The sequence below is a fragment of the Saccopteryx leptura genome, chromosome 2 (assembly GCF_036850995.1).
Source record: "Saccopteryx leptura isolate mSacLep1 chromosome 2, mSacLep1_pri_phased_curated, whole genome shotgun sequence".
Classification (NCBI taxonomy): domain Eukaryota; kingdom Metazoa; phylum Chordata; class Mammalia; order Chiroptera; family Emballonuridae; genus Saccopteryx; species Saccopteryx leptura.
This window is the reverse complement of record NC_089504.1, coordinates 190,596,800-190,611,854: the sequence shown is the minus strand read 5'-3', so window position 1 is coordinate 190,611,854 and position 15,055 is coordinate 190,596,800. Positions and strand designations below refer to the sequence as shown.

Sequence of the window (15,055 nt, the reverse complement as noted above, 5' to 3'; positions counted from 1 at the left end):
TATGATGAAGGCAAAGAGAAAAAACAGAAGAAAATAAAGTAATTCTTGAGCTACAAAATTTACAAAAGTAGAATTTGCTACAGTAGCAAGTCTGGATAGGTATTCCAGGGACTTCTAATTGTCTTTCTTTTCCTATGTAACATAATTCCGGTTTCAATGGTGCACTCATGGCCACACACGATAAAGTCTGTATTTTGCAGCATTAATCACAGTTAGATGTAGCCATAGACCAAGTTCTGGATGACATGAGAAATTTGAATGTGATTATTACCTTTCCGATTTCTTATTGATTGGAACATGGAAATGAAGGCTAGAATCTCAGAAACCATCTATGACCATGAGACTCAGTGTAATCAGTCTGGTTTCCCCAATGGAATAATGTTTCTTTGCCTGTTCCTGGGCTTCTTTTACATGAGAGAGAAATACAGTTCTATCTTCTTTAATCCACTGTTGATTGATCAACTAATCTAATTCTATCCAGTAGAGCAATTCTTTTTAAATCAAAAAGACCATGCACTTTATGCCCTCAAAATGCTCACAGACATCTTATATTCATTGCACTATTATTTACAATAACCAAGATTTGGCAATAACTTAGGTGTCCATTGAAATAAAAATGGATTAAAAAAATGTGGTATATATTTACAGTGTACTATTTATTACTCAGCCTTAAAAAAGGATAAAATCTTGCCATTTGCAATAATGTGCATGGACTTAGAGGAAATTATTCTGTATGAAATAAGTCTGATGAAGAAAGGCAAATACTATATGGTCTCACTTATATGTGGAATCTAAAAAAAAATAAAACAAATTAACAAACAAGACAAGACAGAAACAAATTCATAGATAAAGAGAACAAACTGATGGTTGTCTGGGGTGGGTGTGGGAGTGGATAAACAAAAAAGGTAAAAGAGATTAAGAAGTATTATAAACTGCCTTTTATAAAATTAATCACAGGGATATAATGCACAGCATAGGGCATATAGTCAGTAATATTGTAATAAATTTGAATGACTACTAGGTAGGTATTAGACTTAAGTGATCACGTTGTGAGATATATAAATGTCTAATCACTATGTTGTAAAAAAAACATACTATGTTGTATACCTGAAACTATTGTAATATAATATAGTACCTGAAACTAATACGATACTGTATGTCAACTATAATTTTAAACTATACACTATATTTAGAAAGTACATTTTACACATTTTTAGGAAGTTGATTGGCTATCTGACTTCTTTTTTTTTCTACTACTAGCATTTAAAGGGTTTTAGAATACATAGTAACAACAAAAGGAGACAGTAAGAAATGTGTAAAACTGAAACTATCTAAAAAATATTAGAATGCTGGCTTGGTTTAGCACATTTATTCATCAAAATGGTTAAATGGAGCATCATCATATTATGGCATAGTTAAATAACTATGCAAACTGATTCAAGTTATTAAGAAGAAAAAGTATAATACACTACATATGTATAAAGAATAAAATATTATGTGCATCCTGTGTTGTCTAAGATGGTTCCAGTTTTAGCACTGCAAGTCCCGTGTCCCAGGAAACCCTTCAGTGCCAGGCAAATTGTGACTTTGTCACTCTAGCAGATACACATGTATGTCAGTAGAACTTTTTGCAGTGATAACATATAAACAAAACAGAGTTAGTTTATCTATGTTCCTTGCTTATTGCAATGTAAATTGGTTTTTATTAATTCTTAAAAATATATGCAGAACATTTTATTACTAAGAATTTTAGAGCTTGGTATGTACAATACTTAATTTGCTTCACTTTAACAAAGAATTAGATTTGTAAACAAGAAAGTAATTATAACTGAATTTTACTTTATCTTGTTAAATGTATATTACAGAGCTTTTCTTTGAGACACTCAGGTAAAATGTTTCCAGCACTATCTTTTAGCCACTTAAGCAATAGCAGTCGTGAAGTTAAAAATCTTGGCCAATGCAATATATATGCTTATTTAAGTATTCTTAAGTTCAGTGAACTTAAAAACTCAGATTGCTGACACTTATATTCAGTTTTATAAATCTGGAGTATAGAAGAAAACTTGCTGGGGATCAGAAATCCAGCATTCAAATCTGACCACCATTACCTACAAACTATATGTTGAGCCTGTCAAGTAATCTTTATGAATCTCAAATCAGCCAAGAAATTAGGGATATCAGGACATGCCCGTCTTGCTGAAGTGTTATTTTGAAAATAATATAAGAACAGATAGCATATCTAAAAGTTCTTTCTAAAACCATAAAATAATATTTGAAATAAGAGAGTTGTCTTAAAAAACGATTCCCAAGTCATTCCCAGGGGATTGAAAATAAGCAAACAAACAAAAACACAAACAAATAAATATAAAGCCTCCCTTAGGTCGTGGTTGTCTCAGAGTTCAGCTCATGGGTTCTCCTGTCTGGGCAGGCCTTATTCTACTTCACAGCACCATCTGCTGGTGAAGTTGAAAAGGTGCAAAGTCTGGCCTGCACCAGATCCAAGAATTGGTTAATAATTCAGTTCCTCTTCTGTTTCAAAAATAGGTCTCAATTTCTTAATCCACAGTTGGGTTGCCTTTTTACAACATTATATTTAATATTTACCTTTGTATATAAATATTCAGGCTGAATATACTTCATAATATTGTTTAGTCATCCATTTCCTAAAATGTTTGTATAATAAATTCTTTCCCAACAAACTGTAATACAGTGAACTTAAAACCTTTTCCTTCAAGAATAATTGTATCATGAATTTTTGATGACTAGGAATTATTAAATTCCACAAATGGATATGGTTCTGCCATAAGTATTAATGAGGGCCTGGCATCTGGCATATGATAATTAATGATGACAACAGGGATGATGATGATGGTGATAGTAATATTAACCATGATGAACCATGGTTGAATTATGTATTCCTAGTTTTTCTTAAGGAATCATAGTAACCATGTTGAACTATGGTCTGACATTGTACAGAATATATCTGCTTCATTATTTAAGCCTCACACCCACCCTACGTAGTGCACACTATCACTGCCATTATAAATGGGGGTACTCCGCTATCTACATTTCTTCTTAGACAGCTAATATGCGGTTTGAATTTTGTCTCACATTGAGAACAAAATAAGATGAGTTCATCATGATTAGACAGTCCTTTTTTAGGCTATTGCCAATAAGTCAGAAAGGAATTTGGACTCTTGCTGAGACAATATTGCATTTCCTTTCCAAAGACTTTCTACTTAAGTTTCAAATCATTCAAGATCATCTTGTGGCTTGTGCCATCTGGTCATGCAAAAGGCACGTTGACAGACAGACACAGTATTTCCTTATCATGACCACTGACTCAGAAATGCAAAGGAAGAGACGTCACTGCATTAGTTTGATACTACTGGTGTGCACTGCATCACAGAGCTGGAAATCAAAATTTGGAAAGGGTTTCTCTATAAGCCCTCAAATAACCCCTTTAGAGTTGGAGAGACTCTAATTTTAGTGATTTCTAATAATATTGTCATCTTCCTGGGTGAAAGATAAGCATTAGTTTTGCTTTTATATCCCAACACTGGACAGATTCTACAGATCATCTTCACAGGGAAAGAACAAATGTGGAGAATTCCTCTCTGAAAAGATTCTGATGTTACAAAATATGGAATCACCTCTGATATAATTGGAGCAGAAAACAAATTCATTACCCAAAGAATATCCTTGCTTTATTTTTTTTAATCCAAGGGGAAAAATTCACTATTTTCCCATTAGGAAAGATTTTAGTTATACAGTTTTTATATCTATCCTTTATTAGATTTAGACTGTTTCCTTCAGCCTGATCTGTGGTTGCATAGTGAATAAAGCAGGGGTTGGGAACCTTTTTGACTGAGAGAGCCATGAACGCCACATATTTTAAAATGTAATTCCATGAGAGCCGTACAACGACCCATGTACATTAGGCATTATCCAATAAAATTTGGTGTTGTCCTGAAGGACAGCTGTGATTGGCTCCAGCTACCCGCAATCATGAACATGAGTGGTAGGAAATGAATGGATTGTAATTCATGAGAATATTTTATATTTTTAATGTTGTTATTATTTTTTTTATTAAAGATTTGTCTGCAAGCTAGATGCAGCCATCAAAAGAGCCACATCTGGCTTGCGAGCCATAGGTTTCCAACCCCTGGAATAAAGCATCGACATGGAACACTGAGGTCACCAGTTCAAAACCCTGGGCTTGCCCTGTCAATGCACACATAGAAAGCACCTACTACAATTTGATGCTTCTTGCTTCTCCTCTCTTTCTATCCTCTCTCTAAAAACAAATAAAATGTAAAATAAAAAAACAAGAATGTTTCCTTCCATTGCTAATTTGCTGTGAGATTTTTATCATGAATAGACTTTTCATTTTACAAAAGGAGAGATTTAAAGCTTTGCCTTTTTTTTTATTTAGGTCTTTATCCCACATGAAATTAACCTATACATGTTGTGATATGGACAGTTGTTCCAGAACCATTTACTGAATGGTTTATCTGTATTCATTATGAAGACTCCCCTGCTACCTCCATATATGCAAAGATGTTTTTCTTGCTTCTTTATGCTATTCCATGGGCTATTTATCTGTTCTTTCACCAGCACCAAACCATTTTAATCACAGATGCTCTTTGACTTACAAAGGGTCCATGTCCTAATAAACTCATCGTAAATTGAAAATATCATAAATACAAAATACATTTAATATACCTAACCTTCTGAATACCATAACTTAGCCTAGCCTAATTTACATTAGCCTACAGTTGGGCAATTATGCTGAATTTTATCTCAGGGGTACCATATTTACCCATGTATAAGATGCTTCCATGTATAAGATGCACCTTAATTTGGGGCCCCAAATTTAAAAAAAATGTATTATATAAAGTTATTGAACTCAAGTTTTATTCATCATAAAATTCATACAACTCCTCATCACTGTCAAAACTCCCATCCATTAGCTTGTCCGCATCTGTGTGTCTGATGACAAATCATTGTTTTCATATATTGCCTTGTCCTCAGTTCCATCTATTGGTATTTGAAATACCACAACTACTGTATAAGGTGCACCCAAGTTTTAGACGCCAAATTTTTCAAAAAAGGGTGCTTCTTATGCATGGGGAAATATAGTAATTGACTTTCACAGATGGGATGTAAAAACACAAAATATAATATCTCCAAATTCCTGGCAACACAATATCCTGTAGAGCAGTGGTCCCCAACCTGTTTTGGGCCACGGACCAGTTTAATGTTAGAAAATATTTTTATGGACCGGACTTTAGGGTGGGACGGATAAATGTATCACGTGACCGAGACAAGCGTCAAGAGTGAGTCTTAGACAGATGTTATGTCTTAGACGTGACAGAGGGAATCTGGTCATTTTTTAAAAATAAAACATCATTCAGACTTAAATATAAATAAAACGGAAATAATGTACCTTATTTATTCTTTCTCTGTGGACCAGTACCAAATGGCCCACGGACCCGTACCGGTTTGCGGCCAGGGGGTTGGGGACCACTGCTGTAGAGTATCAGTTGTTTACCCTTGTTGTCTGAGGGCTGACTTAAAGCTGTGGCTTGCTGCCACTGCCCAGCATCAAGAGAGAGTATCTATTGCACATGGCTAGTCCGGGAAAAGATCAGAGTTCAAAATTCAAAGTTTGGTTTCTACCAAATGTATACCAAATTCATGCTATGGCAAAGTTAAATCATCATAAGTCAAGGACTTTCTGTACTATGATTTTACAATGTCTTGATATCTAGAAGTTATTGCCTCATCCTCCTCCCCAAACCTCCTCATCTTCTCCAGCAACATTGTTTTGGCTACCTGTTCCAGAGTATCTTTCTTGTGATTTTACACTCAGCTTGTCATCTTCCATGGAAATATTTGTGGGGATTTTATTAAAATTTCATGCATTTATGGATTAATTTAGAAAAAACTGACATTTTTGCTACATCAAGTTCTCCCATCCATGAACATGGTTTATTGCTTTATTTGCTTATCTTTAATTTCATTACTTTCAATTAAGATTTATTATTTTATTTTCAAAAGCCACACACATTTTTTTCTCTGGGTGTCTTTTATTTTGTTATTTTAACATGTTTTTAAATATTTTATTTATTGACTTTTAGAGAGAGGCGGGAAATAGAGAAAGGGAAGGAAGTATGGGAAGCATCAACTTCAGTTACTTCTCATATGTGCCTTGACTGGGCAAGCCTGGGGGTTTCGCACCAGTGACCTCAGCATTCTAGATCAACACTTTATCCACTGCATCACCACAAATTAGGCACTACTTTAATATTCTTTACATTATATTTAAAATTTGTTGTTTTTGGTGTATAAGAAAGCAATTGGTTTCTATAAGTTGATCTCACTTTCAGCAACTTTACTGAAATTTCTCTTACTATGTCCAAGGATTGACTAGAAGGTTTTGAATTTTCTGCTATAAGTAACTACATTTTTTAGGAATAATCATTGTTGTCATTTTTTTTTTCTGATTTTAATATGAAGATGATATAGTGTCATAGTAAATAGAACTATATTTAGTGCCATTCTTGTCTCATTCTTGACTTTAAAGAAGTGCTTCTAATGTTTCATATATATAGTGATGAAACAGAAGTGTATACACACACACACTGAAAAAAATATATATATATACACACTTTTAATCATTTTAAAAAGTTTTAAAAAAATTCCTAGTTTGTTATTTTTTTATGAATGCCTATGAGTACTGAATTATATAAAATGCTTACTGACCACATGACCTTTTTCCCCTTTAGTCTTTTACTGTGAGAATTATACTATATTTTGAATATCAAACCATCTTTGCATTTCTGGAGTAAATTTAACTTAGTCATTATAAATTTTATAAAATGAGGATACTAATAGGTTTTCCCTCATAGGATACTGGGAGAATTATAGAAATTAAAATACCAGATTCTGGTACAGAGAAAGCACTCTGCAAATGTATACTATTTTTTTCTTTTTTATTTTTCTGAAGTAAGAAGTGGAGAGGCAGAGAGCCAGACTTCCTCATGCACCTGACTGGGATCCACCCGGCATGCTCTGCCCATCCGGGCCATTGCTCTGTTGCAACCGGAACTATTTTAGCACCTGAGGTGGAGGCCATGGAGCCATCTTCAGTGCCCAGGTCAACTTTGATCCAATGAAGCCTTGGCTGCAGGAGGAGGAGAGAGGAGACAAAGGGAAAGGAGAGGGGGAAGAGTGGAGAAGCAGATAGGTGCTTCTCCTGTGTGCCCTGGCTCAGAATCAAACCCGGGACTTCCACACACCAGGCTGACGCTCTACTGCTGAGTCAACAAGCCAGGGCCTATACTATATATTTTTTCTTTCAACATTGCTGGAGTCATTTTCTTAAAAAATTTTGTGATCTGTGTATTTATGTTTATAATTGAGATAGGCTTATGTCTTCTTTTTTATATTATTCTTGTCTGGTAATATTATGGCTATACTAGCCTTACAGAATTAGTTGAAAGATGTACTTCTATTTAATTATCTAAAAAAGTTTAGGTAAGGTTGTAATTATTCCTTGTATATCCATTCTAATTTGCTTATAAAACTAAATGGGACAGTTTTTGTTTGTGCTTTTATTTGATACATTGATTTTAAAATACAGATTTGTTTGTCTTATTTGATACAGGGACATTCAGGTTTCTATCTCCTTAGATCTCAAGTACAAATCAAGAAAGACTTTGCTGATGCTTTTCATCTTTTCCCCAAAAGGAAGATCCTGGCTCAATCTCCTCCTTACAGGGAGGGTTCAGAAAACACAGAACAGACAAATGAGGTTTAATGAAAATGAATAAAATAAATTTGTGTTTATATTTAATGTAAAAGTAAACACTATTACTTAAACGTAATAATTCATAATGAGAAGTGGTGAAAAATGGCTTACAACTATTGAAATATTTACCTTCAGGGATAAATACATGTGCTCATTTGACAAAGTCTCTCATGGTTAACTTATAAGTATAAAGATGACATTTAATTTGGAATCAGGGACAACCATGTATAATACAATTGAAAAAAATATATGATCAATAGAATACTATCAGCCCAGTGTAAGTCACCACTGTTATACCTCAAGACTTGCCTGTCTCTATCTGGTCTACTTTTTTAAATTAGTGTTTTAAAATGAAGGTAGAGTGGGTTTTTTTCATAAAATTTACCAATGACAAGAACCTTGGAAGAACTACAGATACATTGAGATGAAAGAGTTATTATTAAATATCTTGACATGTCAAAACAACAGGCTGAATCTCTTAAGAAGTAAGTGAAAAATAATACAGGCAAACACATAAAACTGTAAATGTGCATGTGACTCATGTCAGGTTAGACACAATGATACTAGATATGAAGTTTCTTTTGCTCAATTGGTATTAATGATAATGTGGGCTGGAAACTGCAGAGTCCCATAGTATGGAGCATGAGAGTGAAACCAGGAAGCAGAGCTAAGTAATGACTTTTGGGACCACCATTGACGCCAGAATCAAGCCATATGGATAGTCCAATAAACTCATGCCCTTTGTAGTCATGTGTTCCAGTGAGGAGTTTCTCTTTCTCTTTCTACTCCTTCTCTATTTTTCCCTCTCCTCTTCCCACTGCCCCCTCCTCTGTCTCTCTCATCTTCTTCACCATCATCCTTGTCATTGTCATCATTATTATTAAGGCATTTGTAGCTGGTGTCTCTGTTACTTAAAATACTACTAAGGCCCTGGCCAGTTGGCTCAGCGGTAGAGCGTCGGTCTAGTGTGCGGAGGACCTGGGTTTGATTCCCGGCCAGGGCACACAGGAGAGGCGCCCATTTGCTTCTCCACCCCTCCGCCGCGCTTTCTTCTCTGTCTCTCTCTTCCCCTTCCGCAGCCGGGGCTCCATTGGAGCAGGAATGGCCCGGGCGCTGGGGATGGCTCTGTGGCCTCTGCCTCAGGCGCTAGAGTGGCTCTGGTCACAACATGGTGATGCCCAGGATGGGCAGAGCGTCGCCCCCTGGTGGGCGGAGCGTCGCCCCCTGGTGGGCGTGCCGGGTGGATCCCGGTCGGGCGCATGCGGGAGTCTGTCTGACTGTCTCTCCCTGTTTCCAGCTTCAGAAAAATGAAAAAAAAAAAAAAAAAAGCTTTAAAAAAAATACTACTAATTGGTAAAATGAGATAATAATAGAATTTATGTTATGAAATTATTGTGAGAATTAAATGTTATAATCATATAAAGTGCTTAAGTATTTGGGTAAAAGAGAGCATAAAATAAATTTTAGTCATTGTAGTTATTGTGGTTATTAAAACTATTATTGTTATCATTGAATGGATGACCACTTGACAGGGATTCAAGCATTGCCTGGGTAACTGAGCTAGATCATATTTAAAGTCCGAACCTAAGATTCTACACCTTTATAATTCTAATCTTCTAAAAACTTAGGTCAAATCAAGCAACTGTAAACTTTAACCTTTTCTGTAGAAGTAGAAAAATGGGAGAATGAGGATTCAGATAGTATAAGTCAAGAAAGAAGTTCTAAAAGAAAAAAAACTGTAAGTAAAAATAAATCAATATTTTTGATCTTTCCTAAGGCTGTTTGGCAGAATATATAATGTATTTCCCCATGTATAAGACGCACCATTTTCCGAAAAATTTGGGATCTGAATACCAGGTGCATCTTATACAGTGGTTGTGGCATTTCAAATGCCGTAGATGGAACTGAGGACAAAGCAATATATGAAGACAGTGATTCGTCATCAGACACAGATAAGGACAAGCTTATAGATGGGAGTTTTGACAGTGATGAGGAGTTGTATGAATTTTATGATGAATAAAACTTGAGTTCAATAACTAACTTTATGTAATACATTTTTTTTTCAAATTTCCAGCCCCTAGATTAACATGCATCTTATACATGGAAGCGTCTTATACATGGGAAAATATGGTATACAAGAAAGATTTTTAGAGCAGAAAATTTACTACTCATAGACAACAGATCTCTTTGGCTTTGAAGATCGAAGTTTGATGTGCTCATGTAAGTAACTGGAGTTCTACAGACATATCTGTCCTAAAAAATCTAAACCATGAAGTATGTACCCCAACCTTTTAGGTCAAATTATCATTGATATTATAATAATTTTTGTTGTGCCAGATGAAATATACCAAATCATTTGTTTATTTCAAATGCTAACAGTGAATTAAAAATGTGTATTTTGCATTTCAAAAGATCTCTCTGTCATTGAAAGTGCATTTCAAAAAAAATAAAAATAAAGAGGAAAGAAACAACAACCAAATACATGACCTAAGTTCTTGGCAGCTACAAAGAGGCAATTCTATTTTTTTTTCCCATATCAGTAACTTACGAGTCTATCATGGATTTAAACCATGTGGTCTGTGTAAGTGTTTGTAATTCTTACAAAATATGTTCTAAATATGTAGCCAAAGTAGTGAAAAAAACATAATTGTTTTTCTGAGCTTTTAGCAAATTTAATGTGTGTAAAGTGAAATGAACAATTCAACCCTGTAGCCAAAGAGAATGATACGGACTACTAATATCAATGACAAATCTTCAGAGGGGAGCACAGGGAGAGAGATAAACTTCCACTGTCATGGCTGTGGTTCAGACACATATAGGCATCTGGCAGACCATTGGGGCGGCTGGTCAGATGTCTGGGGGAGAGGTGGGAGTACAAACTCTTCTTGGGAATGTTTCGTACATAAACAGAACCTTGGTCCTTGGCAAGCCATTTGAGAACTGGAGGACAAATTTCTTGCTAGCCCTACCCCTGGGTTAATAGTGGAGCTAAGAGAAGAGAGTTTTAGATAAAATAGCACTGTCTATGGACCACAAACGTGGTAACACTGCTTGGCACTGAGAGCCAAGCAATCGTGTTCTCAGGCCTCTGCACTAAAATGTAACACCAAGGAGAAAGATAAGTGTTCTCCTTCATCCTGACACGTGGAATTAGTGGACGGAGGGCTGGTGGCCCCTGAACTCCCAGTGGAGCAACACAAAAGGACAGACAGGCAGGGTGGTGTGGAATGGAGTCTGTTCCTGGGGCCTTGATGGTGCCATCGCAGAGTGTGCTGGGCCCAGGCTGGTGGAGATGATGCCAGCACAGCATGACACACCAGGAAGCATGAAGAGCATAGCAGCATGGGCTTATGGACTGGTCTGGATACCTCAAGAAGAGAGCACATGTCAGACTCCCTTGTGAATGCTAAGAAATACTGTCTGGGAGCACATTACAATGGGTTGATGTTCAACTTGAGCATGTAGGGAGGGGGTGTCAGAAAAATGTAAGTCAAGACACTCATGGACCTCATATAATTTTATTAATGAGCACCGCAGACATTTCAGTGAATACCAAATAATACCATATATTCTTCTCTTATCCCAAATCTAAAAAACATGGTTTCTGATAGACCTGAAACCAAGTGAAAAAACACAACACAAAAAAAAAATAATTTGAGTGGACTAACTTGATCTCTTTTATTCAAATGTAAAACATTTAACCATCCTGGATGGCTGGAGGTTACAGCATCATTTCCAAATGTAAAACAGTTAAGAGAGGCGTCCTGATTTTATTTTTTTAAAGATTTTATTTAGTCATTTTATAGAGAAGAGAGAGAGAGAGAGAGAGAGAGAGAGAAAGAGAAAGCATCAACTCCCATATGTGCCTTGACCAGGCAAGCCTGGGGTTTCAAACCCGGCAACCTTAAGAAGGTTCCAGGTTGACGCTTTATCCACTGCACCACCACAAGTCAAGTCCTGAATTGATTTTTTATGATAGTGTTTAATGCAATTACAAATCAGTCCCTGATCATGTTCATATTTAAAACATATTTAGGCCCTGGCCAATTGGCTCAGTGTGTGGAAGTCCCAGGTTTGATTTCCAGTCAAGGCACACAGGAGAAGTGCCCATCTGATTTTCCACCCTTACCCCTCTTGCTTCTCTCTCTCTCTTCTCCTCCTCTCCTATAGCCATGGCTCCATTAGAGCAATTTGGCTCCGGGCACTGAGGATGGCTCTACGGCTTCACCTCAGGTGCTAAAAAATGGCTCTGGTTGCAATGGAGCAAGAGTTCCATATGGGCAGAGCATCACCCCCCTAGTGGGCTTGCTGGGTGGATCCCGATTGGAGCACATGTGGGAGTCTGTCACTGCCTCCCCTCCTCTCACTAAAATAAATAAAAAATTTAAGAAAAAGAAATCTTTACACGTTTTCTGTTGTATTTTATCTAACATTCCTTGCTTTTGGAAACCGAAAGAAGTTTTCCATCTGCCATAGAGAGCAGCAAGATAGGTTTCACTTGGTACAGACAGACAGACAAGGTTAATAAAGTTGATAGATGGACAAAGTGACCCAAAGCATGGAAGACACAGTTCTCCAAACTGAGGTATGTAGAGTTACAGAGCAGCTTACAACTTAGCTAATGAATCCAAATAATTCATCTGTCCAGTAAAGAGCCAGAGACTCAGCCCAAGTAACCCTACCCAAGTTCATAAGTCAACTAGTTAGTTGTAAAGCAGAGAATTTAAGGTATTTCTCAATATTTTAGGTCTCATTTTCCATAAATTGTAACTGTATCATGAAAATACTTTAACCCCTAAAACATGTGCCCAAGCTTAGCTGTCACACTGTACCTTGGAGTATGTTCTTCACTATGACCTCTGTGTGTTCAGCCAGGAGATTTGCCTGGGTGATTGCGGCCAGGGACAGGTAGATGGACATATTCCTGCACAGTTCCTTGTTGCCTCTGTGGAGGAATCTCACTGCAATGGGGATCGCTAATGCCATCACAGGGGGCTGGTTGTAATTCTGAGGAAATGCAACAAAACAACAAATAGTAAGTGGCTCATTATTTTTTCATTTATTTATTCATCTAAAAATATTTTTTGAGGTAAGCTTTCAAAGTGCAGCCATGAAAACACAAGTCCTACCCTGTTTTCATTGTCTTTGGAAACTCTTGTTCTTATTAAGGGGAATCAAGGGTAAATAAGCAATTAAGAGCATAGGCTGCCTGACAGGTGGTGGCACAGTGGATAGAGCATCAGACTGGGACACAGAGGACTCAGGTTCGAAACCCCAAGGTCACTGGCTTAAGCAAAGGGTCACTCAAGTCTGCTATAGCTCCCCACCCCCAGTCAAGGCATATATGAGAAAGCAATCAATGAACAACTAAGGAGCCACAACGAAAAATTGATACTTCTCATCTCTCTCCCTTCCTGTCTGTCTGTCCCTCTCTCTTTCTATCCCTCTGTCTCTGTCACACACAAAAAGAGCATAGGCTAATGAAGGCATGACAGGCAAAGTGCAGGGTATGCATAAAGCAGAGACAGAGTACCTGGTCCAGTCTGGCAGGAGATATTGTCTCAGCTGATACCCAGTGGGTGAATAGAGATGACTGGGTGATGGCAAACAAAAGAATGAACAGAAGGAAAAGCACATGTGTAGGCACAGAGGTGAAAGAGACTATACGTCATTCAGTGTGGCTGGAGTGTGGTACGTGTGGAGAACTGGAGTGGGGAGATGGGAGAGGGGACTGCAGAAGTAAACAGGGATATAATCATAAAAGGCTGGCATGGCATGCTAAGGAATTTGGAATTGATAGGGCAATCAGGAGTCACTGATGAGAAGAATAACATTAGATCTATACTTAAGAAAACAACCCAGGGAATGTTGAAGAAACTGCTTTCTGACTGTATCTTAAAAACTAAAATTTCAGCTACTGAGATTCAGAAGAAAAAATAAATGAATGTAAGACTAGAAAGGAAAAGAATTTTAGATCCTAAAATAATTTTCTTCTTGATTTACTTTGTGACTGAACAGCAATATCTTATATATCAAAAAATGTTATCAGCATTTAATTACCTAATTTGGGAATAATATTTGAAAAACACATTTTTTTTTCTTAAAAGTGAACAATATGTCTTCACTACCATCAACCTTTTTGACCAACCTCTTAGACTAAATATAAAGTAAAGCTTGCACAGTGCACAATGTGTTTGGGAACTGACTTCATATTATATTACAAATAAAAAGTGGTTGCTTTTTCTAACTGTTTACATGAAAAGTGCTTATTGTGTATCTTTCTACTCTGAATTATCCCCTCAAATACCTCCCACAATTCTGAGTTTATGATAGATATTTAGTAAACATATGTCAAATCAAATAACTAATGAAAAACATGTAAATCTATTGTTATAGTTGTCATTGGGAACATAATATGAAGGAAAAGGAGAAGGAAGTGGGAATCCCACTTGTTCCCCTCCCTCTCTCTGGCATCACCCACTGACCTCATTGGCCCAGTGCGAGCCTGACGCTCCAGGGCCATTCATTTTCTAGGCTAGTTGATTGGGCAGGTGAGTTGTTCTGCACTCCTCAGTAGATTCCAACTTTGATAGACATCATCTTAGGTATTTCTCACAAAGACATTTCTGCCCTTGACTCCAAGGTGGTCAAATGACTCAGACATTGATAAGAGAATCACATTGCCTTGGTCCAAATGATGGGTTCAAATATGGACAAGTTATCCAATTATAATTAAGTAGCCATTAAAAGGCTCTGTGAAAGAGATTCTGTTTTCTGATGGATCCAAAATAGTATTGAGAATGAAGATGGTGTAGCTGCTGCCATCCTGTGACTGCAGAAAGAATTTGTTTGAGATTCAAGGCAATATTGATTGATCTGAGATATAAGTTGAGAAAAACTAGGCCCTGGTGATATCATCTGAGCCTCATGCATTAGGCTGTGCCTTAGGCCAGTTCTATCCCTAATTTTTTTTGTGAGCCAGTTAAGTCTCTTGTGTTTAGGAATTTTTCCCCTTCTAGCCCTTAGAAACAAAAGTATACCCAATAAACCCTTAATCCATTCTTGTAGTTTCACTCATTTCCCAGACTCAAGAGTCAATCTGACTTCTGAGTAGAGAAAATAGATATTCAACAACTTTAATGTGACATTCCACTATTAAATCAGCCATATTAAAAGTCCTGACCCTATTTCTTGGTGACAAATCATGGTTATATAGCAATTTCACTTACTAGGTCTCTG

The 15,055-nt window shown here is 36.8% G+C and overlaps 1 protein-coding gene across 1 annotated transcript in view; it reads right to left on the bottom strand.

Moving 5' to 3' along the window:
• Positions 1 to 15,055, bottom strand: part of VEPH1 (ventricular zone expressed PH domain containing 1) — a 102,642-nt gene that overhangs the window by 34,101 nt on the left and 53,486 nt on the right. Inside the window, exon 3 of the mRNA XM_066365878.1 lies at positions 12,649 to 12,823. Within this exon, the coding sequence (XP_066221975.1) occupies positions 12,649 to 12,823 (175 nt within the window). The remainder of the gene's footprint in view (positions 1 to 12,648; positions 12,824 to 15,055) is intronic.